The sequence below is a fragment of the Dermatophagoides farinae genome, chromosome 1, assembly GCF_024713945.1.
Source record: "Dermatophagoides farinae isolate YC_2012a chromosome 1, ASM2471394v1, whole genome shotgun sequence".
Lineage (NCBI taxonomy): Eukaryota > Metazoa > Arthropoda > Arachnida > Sarcoptiformes > Pyroglyphidae > Dermatophagoides > Dermatophagoides farinae.
The window spans coordinates 4,206,398-4,230,076 of NC_134677.1; the positions used below are offsets into that span (position 1 = coordinate 4,206,398).

Here is a 23,679-nt window from a genome sequence, read left to right on the forward strand (position 1 = left end):
TTGTTGTTGTTGTTTTGTTATAAATGCTCCATTTATATTTGAACCATACTATTCTTACGCCTACGTTTTTAAATCATGCACAACAATTTCTATGATCATCAGTTTAAATTGATGGATATCATCATTTTGAATATATGATATTTAAAAAAAAATCAGTTTTCATTGCTTTTTATCGTAATCATGAAACAGTATGAAAAAAAAACAAAATTTCAACTAAAAGACGTCAGTGACAATTTAGATTATAATAAAAAAAATTCTTTCGTTTCTACTAAGAAAGTTATGGAATAAAATCATGTCAATAATAAGAATAATAAAATTTGCTAACAACTAATGATAGGAAATAGCCTCAAGCAACCAATGAAAACTTTTTAACAGTAGATTTTTCAAATATTCTTGATTCATAACTCGTTATTTAGAATAATAATACGAGTATTGCATAATTCATGTTGGTAAAATATTCTGACAGATAGAAAATTGGTTAAAAAACAAATTCAACAAACCTCAGTGAGAAGGCATTCATTTTGTAGATTTAATAGACAAGCTATGCAAACATCATTGATGACTTTTAAACGACGAATGTAAAACACTTCGGTTTGTAATAATTCCCAAATGGCTTCATTTTGACTTTGAATACGTGCAGGTAATTGGTCAGCATTATCGACGATTGAACGCCATTCTGGTTCTAAATAATAATATGAATCAACCGATTGGTCAAATGATGTGGATGATAATATTTGTCCAGGATGTTGTTGTGGTTGAGATAACATCGATAATGGATTATTATTGGAATGTTGATGTAAACGATGAAGATCGGTAGTGGATAGCGAAGTTTTTGCCGTCGATAATAATGACGTATTTGATGTGGGCATTGTAGAATTCATTGTTGTTGGTGTATTTGGGCTGATATTTCCACTACATCCGCCAGTTATCATACTTGATATCGATAATGATGATGCTCTTAAATGATTTAATTTATTCGTACTTGCAACGAATGATAAATGTTTAGGATCTGGTATACCATTTTCGGCATATTGCTTTAATAGATCGGATAATTGTTCCATTTTTTCCGTATCACTTTTAAATGGTATGGAAAAAATGCCACCAATTTTACGGCTCGAATTTTTCAAATTTTTCAATGTACTTTCTGAACCACCGAGACCACCAAACAGTTCATGACTGTCGGCCAGAAGATTGTCACAAGAGACCATTGCACCACGTCTTTGGCGAAGATTTGGATTCTATTTTTCATTCATTTTATTGGATGGAACCAAAAAAAAAAAAATATAAAGAAAAGAAGGCATTAATATTAATGAACAATCGAATTATATTAGAAGAAAATCTTGATTGTCAAAATCACATTCTTCTCATATATATAAAATAAATGAAAATAATGCTAGGATACGATTGAAGCAAATAACAATAGAATAGATTCGTCATCATATAAAAAAAAATAGGAATGATATGGGAAATTTCCGATCATTATCTCTATGGTGCAAGTGTGAAAACGATAGAAACGATTCTAAACCTAAACAAAAAAAAAGTAGATGAAAAATAATTAATCGAAACGAAATTCTGCCATGTCTGTATGTAGATGGAATAATGTCGACTCATTTGATATAAATGTATGTGGTGAAATGAGAAAATGAGAAGAAAAAATTTACATATCCAATAATAAAACATGGAAAGCCATTCATACACAACAGACGGAACTTCTATCACAGAAGTATATATGGCTAATTTTAATTTTTTTTCAAATGTTGAAGTGTTTTAAGAATACATTTTTTTGAAACTGGATTGTAGTATTTTTTTTCCAAATTTTTGATGAAAATAAAAATGTAAAAGAGAAAAAAAATGAATTTTCCATTTCATCTAAATTTAAAAAATTTACCGAAAATAGAGTAAAAAAAATGCTAGAAAACAAAACTAAAGTTAACTAATAAATTATGAAGTGAAGATGATGAAATATCCATCACATCACATCACATAATCATTTATGAATTATCTTTTTTCGTGAGTTAAACATTCAATTTCACTTTTTTTTCCGTTCACTATAGTTGCCCTGTTTTTCTGTTGTTTAGAAAGCGATTGAATGAATTTAGATTAAAACGATGTGATTTAAAATAGCAAAAACATTCAACGATGATTGTTTGTTGGTCATAATTTTGCACATTATTAGTATTCATTCATCATTTTAAAGTAAAATGCAACGAAAAAAAATAATAGTGTACGATAGCTACTGGTAGTATAGTTTCATTTCATCATTTTAATGACGATGATCATGATGATGGCCATTTCTAGGAACAATAATTATGAATGATGTGTCGGCTAAGATGAAATTTATTTAGAAACTAATTTAAAAAAAAAATTGTGAAAATAAATTTGACAAAACGGAACGAGAAAAAAAATGCTCTCTTGCTACTAAAAAAATATTCATATATGGCTATGAAATGTAAGATTGTAATTTCAATTGAATAATGTAATGACAAAATATGATTTGAGAATGTATTAAATATGTAAAATATCAGGATATGATTGCAAGGTTGACACATTTATTGTAATAAAGAAAAAAATGATGACTGTAAAAAAACAAAACAATAAAAAAAATCACAAAAGAGTTGAATTCTCATTTAGTATGTATATGACAATCATCATTTACAAATCCGATTTAATTTTTTCCGTTGTTATACTATAGGTTTAACAGCTTTTGATATTATTGAAAGCAAAAAAAACCAACGTTCATAATATGCACACACACACACACACACATGACAATAAATTATTTTATAATGACCAAGCCATTTTCTTGCACAATAAATATAAAATTGATAGTTTATTGTATTAATGGTTCCAGGTTCAACTTTGAAATTCTACTTTATGGTGGAAAAAAAACTAATTCAATTAAAACAATTAATTTTAATGAACAAATTATAATCGAATAATTTTAAGATGAACATACAATCGATGATTCGATCAATCATTAAAATGAAAGTACAATGCCAATCATTCAACTATCATCAAACAAACCTAATAATATGATATTTCAACACAATTTCAAACAATAATAATAAATGTTAGAAAAATAAACAAAAAAAACAAAAGCATTATTTGATGTGTTTGTATGTACATTTTGCATTTGACGAGATGGAATCGCAAAAATTACGAATAGAAAAAAAAATAAAATAAAGACACATCTTTGATTGACCTTGGCATACATGGTATTAATGGCCTATTTTTTTCTCCCTTCCTATTCTCTATAGGCAACGAATTTTTCGATACATTAGTTAATTTTTGTTGTTGTTGTTGTTGTTGCTGTGGCCTATTCAACGGGTCAATTATTATGAAAATGTAACAAATATTTTTTTTTGGAAAATGAATGAATTAACCTGGACTAAATAATTTTTTTCTATTTAAGAGCTACCCAGCTATATATTCAAGCCCGTAAGCTAAACCAGGGAAGAAAAAAAACAGGAAGATATGAAAGAAAATTATGGATAAAACTCATTTATTCATTGTATTCATTATCATTATCATTAACATCATTTTGATCTTGAAAGTTTTTTTTCTATTTCAGTTTTTTGGTTTTTCTTTACCATCAATTAATAATAATCTTTTCATCATCATTAATACAATGGTGAAAATCATCTTTAACACCTAAATTTTCCATAAATTAGGACAAATAGTGTGGGTGTTATCAAATGTTACACGATTGTAATATTTGATGTATATAAATCTTGATCTTAATAAATCTTTAAATAATGTTTTAGTAAATGAATAATTATTGCGAAAAAAAGGAGTGAAGCGGCAAAAAAAAACAAGAACAACGACAAATTCAAGATGAACCATTCATTCATTCATTCACTCTATACGTTGTGTTAGAAATATTTGATAAAAAATTGATAAAGTTAGAAAAAAAAACATTTGTAACAAAAAACAAAAACATTGCCGATATTATCTCAACATTTGAATTGCTCAAGACAAATGATCAACGAAGCGAGCAATCATTGCAAACAATATCAATCGATGTAAATAATATTGAAAAACAATTCGAGCGGAAGCAAACATATTTTTTTTCTACCGAATATCGACATTCAATTTATTCAAAAAAAAAATGAATGTAGAGAATCAAACTAAATATAAAATAAAAAACGATAAATGTTCATTCAACCATTCACGTGTGTGGACGTTACGAAAGCAATATAAAAAATCATTGTCGATGAACATAAAAAAAAATTTGTTGACGACAAAAATCTTGTAATGCTCTGCTAAAAGCAAAACGTTGATTGATATTATATATGAATGAAAAGATCAAACAAAAAAATGAACGATAAAATTCATGTTTCTACGGAATGAATTTTTCAATTTTTTTCCTTTAAAAAAAAATGATATAATACGACAACAAATAAATATATTCAAATATTCATTCTACATATTCTCACATTTAAAGCCATGAATGATGTTGTTTATGATTTTTAATCCGAATTCTTCGAACTTATCATATTCAATCAAAACTAGCACACTAGAAAAAAATAAATAAATAAATAAAACTGGCGAAAAAGAAAAAGTATGCCAAAAAAAACTGTCAGAAAAAAAATTCTAGTTAAATACAGCGCATCAAACAAGCAAACAATCAAATTTTGATTGACAAAATCATTGAATAACAAAAAATTGGTAGCCAATGTGTTAGCTTGATTTTCGTTTTGTTTTTTTTTTCCTGATTCTAGGAAGTAATAACCGGATGCAATCTTAACACAGTGTTTGATATAAACAGAACAGACATATTTAATGCTACATCATCATAGCCATTATTCAATATAATTGAATGTTTTATTAGCCTTGATGATGGCAATCATTTCATACAAACGATAATTTGATGGCCAAAAAAAACATTATGCGTATATTTGTAGTGTGTGTGTGTGTGTGTGAAAATATTATTAAGGCTCAGATAACACAGACACACGAACAAAAATGGTTTCATTAGCTACCTGGCAGCTTTGAGTATAGATAAAAAAAAGACAAAAAAAAAACACACACACACAGAGAATACATTGTCCATTTTATATATTCAGAATAGAATAGAATCGAATGGAATGTGGAAAAAAATAGATGGTCTTTCTTTGTAACAGTGACAGGTGAGATCTATCTATTGTATCATTTTGTTGTCTTTTTATTTTTATTTTATATTCAATAAAAAAAATTTTGATTGTTCAACACAAGGTTTTCATATTCATATTGAACATATACCAAATAATATTACTTCCTTAGTTTTTTTAAACATTTGTTGAAGAGCAAGACAAAAAAATGAATAATAAAATACAATAACGACCTAACAGAGAAAAAAAAATTCACAAATAACATGTGTGCTTTGACCTTTTTTTTCCACTGATACGACGAGAACTTGCACACCATCATCATTACCAGCAATTTTTTTTTTCATTATTATTTCATCTACAGGTAGAAGTAGATGAAAAAAATATGAACACGATGGTTCATTCTCAACAATAATAATTTGATTGTGTCAATTCATTCATGTTGATGAGAAATTGCATCTAAAGAAGAAAAAAAATTGATACTCGATAAAAAAATCGAGATAAGATGGATGACGTAACATTCCGTTCATCCAATCAATATATTCGAATTGTATTTACAATATTGTCGAACAATTTGAATTCTATTTTTTTCTTTGAATAAGACTGAGGTGAATGTCAAGGTCAACGAAAAAAAAAATTTATTATCAAATGAATGATCCATTATTGTTTGTTGTTACGATAGGGTAACAACACCCCATCAATCAACAATAGACAACGGTTTCTATCATCATAATCATCATCACAAACATTCTAAGAAGAAATAAAATAAGCGTTAAATCAAATAAATAAATAACTCAAAAAAAAAGATAAGCATAGTTTGTATGATTTTTTTAGTGGATTTAAAAAAAAAACACTGACATACCCCAGTAAATGATTTGGTTGGCGATGATGATGAGTTTGGTGATGGTTGTATATTGTTATTGTTGGAATTCAATGATGGATACAATGAACTAGCAGATGAATTACTACGAATTGCTGGTGGCCGATTGTTGCAATTATTATTATTCGTATTCGTTTCGGTAGATGTAGAAAAATTTAGGTAATTTTCACGTAAATTTGTCGATTGATTGAATGAATGATTCGACTGTTGTTTATTGTTGTTATTATTATGATTGCTATTACGATGATAATTGTCGGTTGTATTCGTTGATGTTGTGTCAATTTTTGTTTGATTATGGTATTCACCACTGTCCAATGTTCCATCGTTTTCACCTAGAAATGAATGAAAATGAGAAAACAAAAACAAAATGAATTGTAAATGGTCTACTGATATAATGACGATGAATGTATGGCTGTATGAATTGTGCAGCCGGACAACAATTATGACAAATGCACATAATGCTGCCGATTCAATGATTTTTAGAGAAAAAACAAAGAATTTAGCCTTGATTCTATTTCATTCAATATCGAAACAATAATAACAATGGAATAGAATCGTGACAGATAAATTATGTGCACAAGGTGTCGCGTATAAAAAATGTTTTTGTTGTTTTTGTTTCTGGATTATTCATAATGAAACATATTTTTTAATTGGAAATGATAAAATTTTAAATTTCAATTGAAATTCTGAAAACATTTTATACTTGAAAACAGAGTGAAAAAAAACAACAACAACATAAAGCGTTGAAACACACATAAGCGATTATGTAACATAGAAAAAAAAATTTAATCAAGCTTTGTCCTGTCATCAATGAAATTATAAGAACATCATCATCATCCTCATTAATATTATGAACCATGTAAAAATATGAAATTAGAAAAAAAAACGTACATAATGTTGACATAATTTTTTGTTTCCAACCATATAGTTTACTATTTAATAATCATAAATTATTTTGCAAAACACAACGATCATAATCAATGTAATCATCACATAGTAATGATGATACACGCAAACAATTTTTTTTTCAAAAAAGTGATAATTTGCAAAAAAAACTACTAAGAAAGTAAACATTGTATGAGTAATCCTTTCGTTTAATGATAGTGATGATGCAAAAAAAAAGTGCAATGAGTTAAGGACATTGTTTTTTTTTGTTTATTTTTAATTCGGCACTTTAATCAGATCTTGATCTCAATTCACATAAGTTTGTTCATGAATGTTTGTGACATGAATATTATAAACTAAAATAATCGTATTACTTTGATTAATAAAATTATTATCATTCAAAATAATGTTTGACCAATGGATTGTAATATTTTAGTTTGGTCAAATTAATATGACCGATCAAAAAAAAACGAGCTTTCTAGCAAGCATCAAAAACAAAAGTTATTTTTTAGCGAACTCAAAAAACTCCCCCCGGTTTGGGAAGCATAGAAAATAAGTAAGTGGTATTACACTTTAAGTTTGTGAACTAACTTTAAACTGTGCCGTTACTTCTTAAAAAAACCCGGGGTTTTTTTAAGTAAACAATTCAATATTGTAATTGATCATTTGATTCAATAATTAAATTTTGTTGTAAAAAACGTTTGATTAAAATTTCATTAAAATCAGGTTAAATGATTTGTTTCTGAGAAAAATCAGCCACACCATTTTTGGCATTTTTCATCATGTGATAATATGAATAGGATTGCATCCAAATACTTTGAACTTCAAATTCAAATGATGTAAATGGCAAAAATTAATTCTACGAATGAACAAAATTTTCGACGATGCAATCGATCGATTTGATTTAGATGAAAATAAACAAAATTTCTCATCAAACGTTCTGGATCAGATGTTAATATTAACCATCGATTGATTTGATGAACTTAAACAAACAAAAAAAAATTCATGCATTGAACTCTTAATTGTTGAAGAAAAAAAAAGACTGGAAATTCTGCTCTGCAAAAAAATATTGTAGCATCAAGAAAATTGAATAACAGAAAAATTTTCAAAACAGGAAAAAAAAATCTGAACAAATCAACTTTTACAATGCCATGTCATGTCACACAAAAATATATGGATGACAGCTCCTAAACGGATAATAGTAAGAAAAAAAAAATTCTTGTGAACATATTAAAGTGCTAAAACATGTAAATATACGATTTGAATATATAGAAATAAATTGAATTTCAACAATGCTTTTGGTTTGATCCGTATAATCTAAAAACAATTATAACGGGAAATACTATATATATAAACACACAAACACAAACACACATACATCGTTCGCAATGAGATGACGATGCAAGATGATAACAGGGTATGGATGGAATAGTAGGATTTTTAATGGAGAAAAAAAATACAGGTTAAGGTTAATCCTTCGATTCAATGATAGCGTTATTGCGTGTCTGTACATATATATATTTGACTTATGACGTTTGATCTGATATTTTATTATGAAAAGTTATTTCTTTTCGTTGGTTGCGCAAAAAGATCAAGATCTTTTTTTTGTTGCTATTTTTTTTTTTTTTTTTTGAAAGAATAAATTTAACAAACAAATTTAGGTGTAATGAAAGATTAATGCTTCTACTAAGCTACCAATTCGATTGAACATAAAATAGATGTATAATACATTCAGATTTCAGAAGAAGGGTGTAGATGTCATCATGTCATGTTATTTACCGATCAATTAGAAGTTCAACAACAACAACAACAACAAATAAGTCATAAGTAACCGACACACTAGAGATATTTTATCAGATGATTTGACAAATTGACTATCAGATGAATGTATTAGGTTGCGGTCATTGGATGATTTCAAACGAACAAGTTGACGAATTGATCTGAATCTTCGTTTTTTTTTAGTCTCGATGGACATATTTTGTGGAAAAAAACTGTTGAAATTTTGAATTTAATCAACCAAATGACAACAAAAAAAAATTGAACATAAATGACAAAATAGTAGATAAGATGACAATCACATTTGATCGATCAAACTATCGATCTGTTTTTTTTATTGTTTTATATGCATAAATCGAAAAGGAAACAAGAACAAAAAAAAACTAGATTCACGATTTGACAATCTGGATGTTTAATAATAATAATAATAATGTGGTCGTTATCAATTATGATTGAAATAAGAACAAATAAAATGGACACACACATATATAACTGTCAAACATTTATGCACAAAATGTTTTGGATTATAAGCAAAAATGAAAATTTTGATTATTTAAAAACTATAATAAAATCATATCATTATATGAAAATATTAATAATGAAATGAAAATATTACGATCCATCAACCATGTCTGGTATATGGCTCAATAGTATCTGATGTGTTGTTGTTGTTTGCATCACCAACATCATCATCATCATCACAGAAACTTAAACGAATGGAATGGCCAACAAAGACTATACAAGAAATATGTGTATGTGTGCGCGAGAGCGCAAGCGACTCTTTTTTATGTTCTAAATTTCTTCTTCTTCGTCAATATCACTATAGACATTCTCTTTCGATTCGAATCTTTTAGCATTTGTTATATAAAAAAAATGGCAAATGAGGATGAAAAAAAAGGGAAACGAAGAAAAGAAAAAAAAATTGTCATTTCAACAAAAAAAACAAGTACTTGAATAAAGAAAAAAAAATATTAAGAAAAAAAAATACCAAAAGTGAATAATAAGCAAATGTGAATGAGAATAAGAATTTTATGGTGAACAACAACAACAAAAAAAAAAACAATAACGAAAAAAAACCAAGAAACACAGTCATGAGAATTCTATTAATCATCTAAACATGTTTAAACATATGAATCCGGAATATTTCATCGTTATGATGGGCGTCTGGTCTGGTGAATGCTACAAAAAAAACAAAAGAAATTTTGAATCATATACAAATGGTTATCTTCCGTATCTTGTTTTTGTTTCAGTGACTTGTTTGTGGATGTTTTAAGTGGGTTATGGCCACACACACAATATGAGTGAGAAAATGAAAAAAAAAATTCAATCAGATAGAATCTATTAGTAAAAAAAAATGTTTGTTTATTTTGTTGTTCCGTTAATTATTCTAAAAAAAGAATGTATAATAATATAATCAATTTGATTGGTGTAAGAAAAACGGAAAAAAACCTTTTACCAACAAACAGAAAAAAATTCCAAATTTAGTAAAGAAAGTTTTCTGATTTTTTTTTCACTAATTCATTTCATACAGAATCGAAAAGTTTCGATGAAAACCAATACAGCCAATCAAAATGATTTTGTTATGAACAGAATAGAAAAAAAGCTCAATGATGAGATTCAAACTTAACATATTTAGTAATAAGGAAGTTTATTTCTGGTTTTTTTTCTTGGTTTAATTGTTCCAATGATGTTATTTTTTGTTGAATTAGTAATGATGTTTGATCATTTACAATCCAAACTAAACCAGAAAAAAATGGTATTTCTATCCATTACAATTCAGTATGGTTAAGATTGTATTTTTGTTTCAATAAAAGTTGTTGATACAATGTGGAGTATAAAAAATTTAACGATGAATCAACGCCCAAACAAACAAAAGAAACACAAGAAAAACATCGACATGTGAATGAGCACGCAAATAAATTTCAAACCAAAAAAAAAATGTTCGATTATCTGATCTTTGATCTCTAAAATTGGAGAAACAAAAAGAAAAAAAAAACACAACAGACATGGTGATCACGAAATCAAAATGTTTGACATTTCATATGACAAATGAATGAATCGAGAAGTGATAAAGAAAGAAAAAAAACCAGGTGAAATGTTTCATCTAATTTACGTCATATGTGGTGGTATCTAATAAATGTGATATGTGGTTGTAATAAAATGGTCCAATTCTAAATTCCAAAGTCAGGCAAAAAAACAAACAAACAAAAAAACAAATAAATAAACTAGACAACAAACAAGAAAGGAAAGAATCCAAATGTAATGAAAACTTTATGACCAAATCATATGTATTGAATAAATCAGCTAATTTTTTTTTACTTTCTGCTAGATTTTAGCTATTTTTTTCTGGAGCAAAAAAAAAGATTGAAATTAACGAATACTATGATGATGATGATACCATGTTTATCATATAATAGTGTTTAGATAAAAGGTAAAATGTTGAAATTTGTTCAGAAATGTGGATAAGCGGATTAGATTTTAGAAAATATAATGGCTAAAAATTAATCGGTCACCCAGATTCATTCATTGATCGAAATTTTTACTGTTTTTTGTTTATATTTTGAACACAATACGAAAAAATAAGCTGAGAAAAAAAGTCAATATCAATAATGATAGCAGTGGTTTTAACTTGATACAAATAATATGATATTCTATTGTAATATTGTAATGCAAAACATAGACAAATATGGATCATTAAAAAGCTTCCGAAATAAGTCAACGACAAATTTGGATTAAAGTAACTTTTACATGAAAGAGTATTAAAATGATAAAAAACAAATGGAAAATATCTACGCAAATTTTTCATTATTATCAAAATAGATGAAAGCATCATGTTTTTTTTTCTCGTTCTTGTTATGTGGATATCCGATTAGACATATCCTTCAAGGCATAGCTTATTATAATAAATGGGTACCGTATTTGTTTTTTCTTTTTGACTTTGAAATTAAAAAAAAAAACATAGCGATGTAAATAAATGGAAAGATGATGATAATGATAATGATAATACCACCACTAATAAGAAAGAGAAGAAACGACATTTTTCATCACTAAGTAAAAATAATAACGATTGTAATAATGATATATATATAGGATTCAGGCATAATATCATACACAAAAAAACAAAATTCTTTTTATTTACATTTTAATTCTACAATCGATACAAAATTAAACTAAGGAAGTGATGGCATGAAAAAAAAGATACTCGGTTATCTATACGGTAGATGTGTTTGTCAGTTTTGTATAATAATACAGATTTGATGCATTTATTTTAATACAAATGGGTCAGCAAAAGAAAAAATTTATATTGGAAAAAAATCAATTTTATTTTTCTCGATACAATAGGCAATTAAAATTTTTTTTTTTCACACGCAACAAAAAATTGTATATGATCATGATGAACTTGATAGATTAGATCTGATATGTATTAGGAAATTATTTGAATCGATTCTGATTGTTACGGTGATGGTCATACACATTACAAAATAATTAGATGTTTGAATCTTTTTTTCTTTCTTCCTTTCATACATGATGTGTCAAAATGAATTAATTTCAATCAAATGCTGAACAATCAATTGTTCAAACATGATCGAATAAGATGATCTTCATCATAGAAAGAAAAAAAAGTTTTTTTTTATGACTCTTCCCGAATCAAACATACATACACACACTAGTTACCTTTTATCATAGATAGATTGATTTCATCAAATCGAATGATATTAGATTTTACATTGAAGATTAGATAGTAAGATTGAACAACAGGAAAAACAAAATTATTAGAATGAATGTCAGTGAAGATCAACACAGATAGAAGGGTAAGAGATGTCGCAACCCATGTTGATCGATTTTGAATGGATTTCAATTAATTTTTTTTTCTCTCTCTCTCTCTCTTGATCGGTAAAAAAAATCCATCACCATTCACAGGACTTTTTGAAGTAGATTTTGAAATGATTTGAGTTTATAGAAAATCAGTGAAAATATCGTATTTTTGTTATCGATAATAATAATGATGATGATGATTATGTATAAATGTCCTATGATAATCATCATTAGAAGAAAAAAAAATAAGATCAAAACAAGAATTCCAACACCACCAAATAGCAAACTAGTTTTTTTTGTTGTTGCTTACATCAAGATAAAATAATAAATGAACAAAAAGGGTCGAATAGTTGTATTGTTTACGTACGATGTAGAAGAATAGAAAAAAAATCCCAGAACAATAATGATTGCTGTCCGAAAAAAGGGTCGAATGGGTAAAATTAACCTCAATTAACAATCATAAATAATAAAAAAAAGGTGAAAAAAACTAAATGTAGTCAAAATGAAGAGAAAAAAGAATTAACAAATAAATGAATATGCTATAATCTGACAAGAATTATGACCATTTTTGAGGGTAATTGAAAAATGGACACGATCAACAATCAACCATCGACATCATCATCATCATCATCATCATCAAATGTCCTCTTTAAAAAACAACCACTAAATATCTACCTGTATATTTAGCTATATATATCTACCACATTAGATAAAAATAAAAAAAAATTGATCATTCCAGATCATAAGATTGTTGTTGTTGTTGTTGCCGTAATGACAGAAAGATGATAATATGTAAATTTTCTGAATTTATAATATTTTTTTGCGAGTATAAACAAACAAATAAATGAATCAGAACATCTATATTTCTTTATTCCAACAAATGATCACCGTCACCATCATCATTATTGGTAGTAATATATCTTGTGCGGATTGTTTTGGTCGCCATATGATGATGTTGGTACCATGACTATTGACTATTTTACACAATATTGAATATTTTTCTTTCTGGTCATCAAACGTTTCAGTTTCTTTACCATCATCATGCATATTTTTTTCATTGAGTAAAATTTTGAAAATAAAAATAAAAATAAACAAACAACCTAAGCAAAGTAAAGCAAAGCATCACGATGATCGTTATCATCATCATCATCATGATAATATAGCTAGGTTTTTTTTCATTTTTAACAAAGAATTCTTATTGAAAATTCCGTTTTCAATGAAAAGTTTGTGTTTTTAAATGAAAAATATATAAACAAACAAACAGACAGACAAATAGACAGACAGATAGACAAATAAACATGAAAAGAATAAATGTAAAGAATTTTTTTCTTATGCTCTACTAAGAAAAATAAATATTTACAAGAAGAAGAATAGAAAACGGAAACGGCAGTGTTTGATGGGCCAAGTTATACAATAGAATACTTTCTCTCAAAACAAAATATAACTTATTGAATTGATAATAAACCCAAATATTATATTATAATAATTATAATAATCATTCAGACATTGATATTGTTGAATAACATGAAGCAAAGAAAAAAAAATCTTATCGAAACAAAAACTTTCATTTTTTTTCTACCAAGAATGATGAAAAACGTGGATAGTTTCAGTTGTTACACACAACAACAACAACAACGAAAAAAATTCGGGCTAAATTTGGACAAAACAAATGCTGCTAAATCCTTTCACATACAAATGGATTTCAAGAGATTGCTTCCTACTTGATTTTTCTTTTTTCTTTTCATTAAACCATTCTAAAATATCCAATTTTATTTTTTTATTTTACAGCAAATCTTAACCAAAGTAAAAAAAAAATATGTGTTCATCATGTTGGTGATTTTTTTTTTATTAGCAAACATTTTTTTTATATTTCGGATTTATATTGTCATTCTTAAATTTGAACCCAAAATAATTATTACATTAATCATTGTAAGAATGATGATTGAAACTCTGATTTAAACCGATATCATTTTTTTTCATTAGATCTTTTGATCCAAGACAACAACAACAAAAAAAATAAAAGAAAAGATAAAATTCAATCTAATGATTGACTGATCAACTGATTGATAAATGATGATCAAAACAAAAAAAAAATTTTATCAATGATTGGATGACCATAATTGAAATCCAAATAACAAAACCGATTGATCAAAAAAAAAATTCCATGATATCACTGATGATGAATTAACCATAAAACACGATACAGGAAATTCCACATTTTTGTTTGACGTTTTTTTTTGTTTTTTTGCGTGTTTTGAGGTCAACAAGGAAATGAGGCTATACATTGAAACGAATAAGCAATATTCATATGTGTTCATTAGGTACCGTTATTTTCAAATTCATGATCGATTTATATTCATTTATTTATTTATTATTATCAACATTTTTTTCTGGTAGCGGGTATTCTAAAGAAAAAAAAATTTAGTGGTCACGATTCATAAGTTTGAAATGAGTGTTTGTGTTTGGATAAAAAAAAATATTTTTTTCCCATTATTAAGGGTGAAAAAAAAACATTGAAACAACAATGTAAATTGTTGTAATCAATCTTTGAAAAAGCAAAAAGATCTTTCTATCCACTCGTAAAATCAAAATGTCTACTTGCTATTTCTTAGATGGTTTTTTTTCATTTGATGATATCAATAGAAACGTGTGTGTTTGTGTTATTTTTTTTTTTGAAAATCCATTGATATTATGACCACATTTTCATTTTAAAAACCAAATAATTGTTTGTTTAATTTTATGAGTAAAGTATTATATAAATGTTTCATTCATCCAATTGATTATATAAACTGAATTTAGGTTAAAAGTAAAATAGGGATTCTTTTCCTTGTTCTGGGATATATATACCATGTTATAGCAATAATCAGACAATTTATAACCCCTCCAACACCTGTTTCGAAATGAAGAGATGATGATCATTAATTTTTCGAAACGTGAAAGATACAAATTTTTTTCCACCTTTCCGATTATCTACACAAGATGATCATAATTCTTTTTTTAAAAATCATCTTTGCGTTCTACATGAATATGAAAGAAAATGGAAATATCGATTTCTTTCATCGACAAAGAATTGTTCATATTGGTGTTTTATATATATATTGTTTATGGAATAAAAAATGTTGAGTAGAAATAAACTGTTTTTATCTTTTTTTTTGATGGTTAATTGTTAATTCTTCCGGATGATATGTAGTTTGTAATGTTTTTTCCATTTACTTCAACCCTCTAACCTAAACAAATAATTTACAGCACAAACAACTAGGTAACTCAATTCAAAGTGATGTTTGAAATGATCGGATCTCGATATGAACAACCTTGAGGCAATGAAAAGATGCTAAATTAAGTCCTTTAGTTAAAGTTAGCTTTATGGGACATTGAAAAGAAAATCCAAGCAATGAAGACCAAAAATAATAATAATAAATGATTAGTAATCATAGCCCGTTCAATTTAAGAATGGAAAATAATTTATTCTGATGATGGCTGGATTCAGCAAATTAATAAATTCATATCAAAATGAAATGACCATAAGATGGCGCGCATATCAGGCAACCAGAATAAAAAAAATCGATAAATTATTTAATTTTTCTACTTTTTCTTGACAAGACAATAATGATGATGATGACGATGATGAAATAAACAAGAAATAACAACAACAACAACAACGAAAAATATTGAATATAAAGACAAGATATGCAAATTATAATGAGTATATTCTATCTAAAAATAGATTGAAGATCGAGATTATTTATCAGAACACAAACAAACTTTGCATATATAACAATTCATTGGAAAAATTCATTGGGCGATTTTATTTTTATATGAAAAAAAATTGAAATGAATGAAAAAAAAAACATTTCATAATCATTCTAAATAATAATATTATAAATGGCGCGGACCAAAACAACAACAAATGACATACACACAAAACACACACCTAAACATTCACCAGAACAATAGATGGGGAAAATATTGAATCTTATACACAGACACACTCGATTTGAAGGACGACATGTGGACCCCAATCATTAAATGATGACAATAGATATATAAACATGATCATCATCATCATCATTATCAACATAACTGTTGTCATTGTCATAAGAATTTGTTACAATTATTATTACCGTAAAATCGCGACCATAAGACGAATCTTATACAAAAAAAAATGTTGAAAAATAGTCTTTTACCTTATGGAAAAAATGCCTGCGTATTATATTCTAATATTGCGTCTTGTAGTCGCGATTTTATGGTATATTCTAAATAAAAACAAATATAAGCTAAGCGCCATGATGATGAATGATGAGTCAAAAAAAAAGAAAAAGAAAAATGGGTGCGTTACGCTTTGTTGTTCATATGGATATTTTTAGTCAAATAAACGAAATAGATTAGATTTGCATGTTTAACAAGAATAATATTCAAATTCTATATTTATATAAAATAATAATAATAATTATCTTGTGTAATAAATAGATAGACAACATATCGATTTGTTTTGAAATAGGATCGATAGCCTTCAGATAATTGACATTATATAATAATAATAATAATAATTGGGAAATTGTCATTGTATATTCAATGACAAAATTCAAATTTTGATTAATTTAAAAACTTTGGTTATTCAACAAAAAAAAACAACAACATTTTCTTCATTTATTTACTTGTTTGATATATGTATTATGATGTGATATATTAAAAAAAAAATCAGATCCAAACCAATCGATTGCCATAGTTGCCAATGTCGGGCAACCAGCAGAAAAAATCAATACATCGGATCGGATAAATATATAAAGGATTAATAACAAAAAAAAATCTACAAACACAAAATAAACATTGTTAGTTTCACTATATATATTATTATATATCGATACAAGAAATATTTTTTTCCGAACAAAATAAAAATTGGATTTCCATGGCAAATATGAAAAAAAAATCATTGCTGAGATATTAAATTAAAAATAACGGAATGTTTGTTACTTTATTTTGGGAAACGAAAAATGAAAATCTAACCAAAAATATCCATCAATCAATAAATGATGATGTCGAATGCAATATTGTAGACATTATTATTCCTTGTAATGTAATCAATGTGCTTCTGGCAAAAACAACATTTTCAAACATATATAAATTTAAAGAAGAAAAAAAATTGTGACGATCAAAGAAAATGATGCTGACAATGTTGAAAAAGTGAAAAAAAATGTCAGCTGTGAATGTTGTAGAAAGAATTTATGTTTTTTTTCTGGGAAAAAAATTTTCTCAAAAACGATTGAAACCATATCATAAGAATATCGATATTTTCTTATCATTCGATCAAAAAAAAACAACTTAATGCATAATAGTGTAATAATTCTTTCTCTTTTCGTAAATACACTCTAAATTCATAAAGAATTCCTTACGGATTGATAACAAGATTGCTGGCAGACTAGGCCGACGAGATCCGGATGAAAATTTTACTGATGATGATGATGATGTAGGTAATTGAATAAGATGTTTGATTTGCCCGGTAATGTCTTGACTTCTTCGTCGACATGTTGCCAAAAATGAGGACGACGAAGATGATGATGATGAGACATTAGGACGAAAATGATATGAATATGATGATGGCATTCCATGTATATTATTCGATGCAACGACGGCAGCTTGTTCGCTTATAAAATTGTTCACAACCGGAGAAAACATTTGTGATGATTGAATGAAATGAGTGAACACAAAAAGGAGGAATACAAGATGAAAAAAGATGAAAAATTGACAAAAGCCGAATAGATGAATCCAAACCAAAATCAACAAATTTAAGATTATATTATAATGATGATCATCAATGGCAATTGATCGATATTATTCGATCGTGTTTTCGTCAATGCAGCATTATAAATGGAAACAAAACAAAAAAATTATTGATGCATTGATATAATTCTTTTATGCCATAATATAATCGTCATCTTTATTATTGTTTTCATTATTGAATATCATAAATCATGTATGGAACAGATAAGATTTGGTCACATATGAAACATACTCATATTTTTTAAGAGTACAGGAATCCTCAATTAATAAATGTGACAAATACATATTACACACACACACACACGCAAACATCAGGAAAAAAGGATGATGACGATGAAACTGAAATCAAATATTATTTAATAAATATAAAAAAAATTCAATCATAACACATTATTATCGATACATCATCATCGACATTGAAATATGGAAAAATTCTTTTTATGCACAAGTGTGTGGTTGTAAATAATACCAATGTATAGCCATTGTTGTTATTATTAATGTTGTTACCATAGAAGTGGTTTGTGTATGTGTGTGTGTGTGTGTGTGTGTGCGTAAACCATAATTGCCATCTCAATCATCAGAGAATAAATCAAACAAATAAACAAAAAAAAAATGAGAATTGGATTTCCATACAATCTCGAGATATGCAACAATCAGTCAGATGAACAAAAAAAAATCATTTATTTATAATAATAAGTACAAACAATCACCTTAACAACAACAAAAAAAGAGAGAAAAACAGCACCCATTCGTTGGTCACACACGGTCACCAATGAGGGTTTTGATTTAAATGGAAAAAACAGAATTTAATATAGAAAAAAAAATTTCTTGCTGATTCAAAGACAGGTGTACATAATAGGAATGAATGATGATGGTTTATGAGATTTTTATGAAATAAAACTTGTACATGTGATTAATCAATGGAAAAATAAATTTCATATAATAAAAAAGACATGATTACACACACACATAGAAATATAATTATAAACGGGATGTTTATTATTGATTATTATATATTGATCCACATTGATCAAATAGGAAACAAGTTCGGATCAATGTAAAAATAAAACAACAACAACAACAACAACAGCTTCATCCACCAAGATCAACAAAACCGACACAACAGACATACAAACACACAAAAAGACATTGAATAGCCAATCTAAAATTACTGTGTATTACTGTATTATTATAAATTCAACTAAAATAGTGAAAACGGAAATCCAATCGGTTTTTTTTCTCTTAACATCATCAACATCGTCATTATTATTATTGGGATAAATATGAATGGCTCAAAAAAAATGAAAAAATCCAATAATGTGTCAATTAGATTTGATTGAAAAGTTGAAACAACATTGAACATTAACATCAATGATGATGATGATGGTAATGATGATGACGACGATGTTCAATGTCGAATGCACGCACGAATAATAATAATAATAATAATGTTGGAAATACATAACCCAAAAGGTTCTGATATCTATTTATTTAATATATAATAGATTCATTCATTCAATCAATCAATTCAAATAATATTTGGTATTCAAACATCATTATTATTAAGCAATATATAAATTAAGATTAATTTCAAATGACATTTGTTTAGCAGTCGTCTTAAGTTTGTCAAAATGAAAAGTTCGTAACTTGTACTATAACTATTCTATTATTTCTCGTAATCATCATCGTGAATAGTATGTTGAAACCGAAAAAAAAATTTCTAAATGTCAACGATACAAATGATTTTTTGAAAATTGTTTGAAAATTCTTTGCTTTCATCCACCATCTAATTCATGTTGTGTGTTTTTAGTATATAACATTATATTATGATTATTACCATTAACGACAAAACATGGTACCGGAAAAAAATAACATGAAAATGCAAAAAAAACTTGAATCGATTTCTTTTTTTTAACGACAAGAAGACAAAAAAGAAATAACCAAAAAAAAATCATTACTAAATGTCTAGATCTCTTTACTTACTCATTGCACATGATGAACATGATTCAAATGAACATGTAGATTCGGAATCAGATTCTGATGATGATGATGTAGAATCCGAATCCAGAATATCATCATGATATTTTGATTCATTTGGATCGATCATCACTATTTGTGAACTACGGCGCCATCTAAACGGGCTTAGTGAACGTCGTATAAATGACGAACCGGGAACATGTACGGATGAAAATGTGAATAATGAATGACGATTTTGTGATGATTTTTTTGTACAACGACGACGACGACGATGGTGATGGTGATGATGATGATGATGATGATGATGACGTCGTACAACAATATTATGATCATCATCAAGATTAACATTATCAATATCATCAATATTATTATTATCATCAATAAATTCCGTTATATTGACCTTTGGTATCAAACAAGTTTGACCATTCATGTTGGTAAAAAGCATGGTCATTTAGATTTTTTCAATAATCACATAATAATAACAATGAAAATGAAAACTAGATACAAACACTAACAAAAAAAACAATCAATTTAAATTGAGTGAATGAATGAATGAATGAATATCATAAATATAGGGATTGTTGGTGTAACACCGAAAAACAAAAACAAAATGACGTTGCGTTGTAATCACGATAATCATCGAGTATATAAAATATGAACTAACAATTAAAAAAGCGCAATGAAAAAAAATATCCTTCAAAAAAAAAATCATAGCAGCGGAAACAATTTTTGAAAAAATTATAATTTCTTCTTTTTGTAATCATCCACACACACATTTACATAAAGAGATAGAGAGAGAGAGAATGTGATCAGCTTCACATACTCATCATCATCATCATCATTATTTTAATTTTGTTAGCTTTAAAATTGGAAATGAGTGAATGAAAAAAAAAAATTTTTTTAACCAGCCAAAATTATAATGACGTCCATCCGGTAGCTTATTCAATTCTCCATATGGCCTGTAGTTGCTGATTGTTGTTCTTCGCTGTGGATAATCATTACTGAAAATCCATAGCAAAAAAAACATGAAATAAAAAGTGAAACCGAAATGAGTTCATTGTGTGAAAGAATCTTAACCCGCAAATCTTTTGATTCTTAGAAAACATCAACAAAAAAAAATAATCAAAACAACATACATCTCAACTATAGTTCCTTGTCCTTAATAAACAGGGTTGTTGTTTTTTTTCCGTTATTTTTTTTCTTTGTTTAGTTTCAGATACGTGGTTATGTTATAAGTTTGTTATATCGCGTCATTGATCGTATAGCAATCACCCATGTGGTTGTTGTTGTTGTTGTTTTCAGTAAATTATAAGATCAACTTTCAGTATAATGATGTTCATTACATCCGTTTTTAATTATAATGTTGCCAAATGAAATAAATTTCACATATTCAAGAATCAGATCAGAAAAAAAAATAAAACAGACATCATCAGTCATTGATATATTTATATCATTATTCTATTTACCAGACTGAAAAATTTCATACAGATCAGATTTTTTTTTTACATACGCCTATTATATCTATAATAATAGAATCATCAATTTTGATTTTCAAGTATCGAAACGAAACAAAAATGAAATTTTGTGTGTGTGTGTGTGTGTGTGTGTGTGTGTAAAACACTTTCAAGCATCATGTACGCATTGTAAAAAATGAACAAAAACAAAATAATTTTACTACTACTTACGACCACTTGAAGATTGTTGTTGTTGTGTTTGATAAACAGATGATGAAGTTGATGTTGATGATGAAGATTTTTTAAGAATTTCATGTTGGTGTTGTTGTTGTTGTTGTTGTTGATTTTTATCATCATCATTATTCAAACTACTTTGATGTCGTAACGGAACACGACGATAAGGTATTGGAGGACCATTCGGAATATGTGGTATAATGGCACGAGAATTTCTTGCTGTTGTTGTTGTTGTCGCTGTATTTGTTTTATGTGATGATGATGATGATGAAGGCGATGATTGCTTTATTTGCAGTGAAAGTGTTACAGGTATATTATGATTTAATTCATTCATTGCAATATCATTTTCAGCTATTGAACGACGAAATAAATGTCGTGTTTTACTATGATTGGAATTATTTTGATTTGATCCAGATCTAGTTAATTTACTACCAGCATTTGAATGAACAGTGATTTCATTGGATTCAGGTCGTTGTTGTTGTTGTTGTTGTTGTTCTTTTGAATGATGTTGATTACCTCCTGTACTAATAATTGATGATGATGACAATGATTCCTGAAAGAAAAAAAATGGTACAGATTAATCATTATGGATCAATAAATTCCAGGTCAAAATGTTCAATTATTTATTGGGCGTTTTTTCTTCCATCGATCCATTATCAAGTTCAACTGAATTAACTAGGAAAATGTCAACAAAAAAAACGATAATGCTAAGCAATAAGAGATCATCAGAACTATACAAGAGATCAAAGTGGGTGTGAAAAATAAAAATAAAAATACAAATGTCAACCATTGTTTTCTGTATGTTCACACCATTATTTGCTTTTTTTTATTCATCAATGTCACCATTATAAATTGATAGAAAATTTTACATATAAACAAGTTTCACATTCGTTTGATTTCACACCTCTTTTGATAATGATGAGAAAAATAAGGTCGAAAAAATTTTTGCTTCTTTACAGCAATATCTTTTTTGTTCTTGTTTGTGATTTGATCATCGTCATTAGAGTAACGGATAATAAAACATCCATAGAATATTATTTGCTGACAATGCTAAATGCTATTATCGTTAACCCAGAATCGTTGTATGAAAAAATCTCCATAGTAATCAATTATTGAATATTGGATACTTTATGGCTAGTCATCAATCTTTTAATCAAAATTTTTTCACATACTGACATTGCTGCAAAGAGATTTTAATCCAGTTATTTGTATTTATATGAAAGGGAAAGAGACATTTTCATATTCATAAAAATCATGTTAACTATAAGATTAATGATTCATGACAGAAACAAATTATATAGAATTACAAAAAACTAATTGAACTAACCGTTATTTGAAAGAATAAAATTTACAAAAAGAAATGCATCGATAACATAACTACAACACTTCAATGTTTCATTATTATATATTAATTAAATCTATACAAACAAAATCAAAAACAAAGAAACGAAATAAAAAAAAATAAGCCAAAGAATTTATCATTATACATGTTCAAAAGCACCAAAATATTAATAATTTTTTTTCCTGAAAATAGATTATACCTGACCCATCTGAATAGTTGTCATCATGGCCATAATTCATAGATTACACCATATGTAGTTTGACATTTTTCATTTTATTTATACCAATAAAAAACTCAGATGATCAGACATAATCCTATAAAAGTTACACCTTTTTTTCATATTTGAATAGAAATTTTTTTTCATTTTTTTTATGAAAACATGAAAAACCGTAATCACATTGGACAATGGACATTACATTGACCTATTGCATGATTTCCGTTTTTTTTATT

At 27.2% G+C, this 23,679-nt stretch overlaps 1 protein-coding gene across 6 annotated transcripts in view; it reads right to left on the reverse strand.

Moving 5' to 3' along the window:
- Positions 1-23,679, reverse strand: part of LOC124491970 (uncharacterized) — a 37,563-nt gene that overhangs the window by 5,298 nt on the left and 8,586 nt on the right. For 3 of the 6 annotated variants that reach the window (XM_075735335.1, XM_075735338.1, XM_075735337.1), the window contains 3 exons: positions 21,885-22,440; positions 5,950-6,299; positions 501-1,238 (listed from right to left, as the gene is read on the reverse strand). In XM_075735335.1, the coding sequence (XP_075591450.1) occupies positions 501-1,238; positions 5,950-6,299; positions 21,885-22,440 (1,644 nt within the window). Of the gene's footprint in view, positions 1-500; positions 1,239-5,949; positions 6,300-6,858; positions 7,008-17,834; positions 19,224-20,205; positions 20,818-21,884; positions 22,441-23,679 lie in introns of those variants that run through there. The other 3 variants (XM_075735336.1, XM_047054709.2, XM_047054710.2) reach the window with 3 other exon arrangements.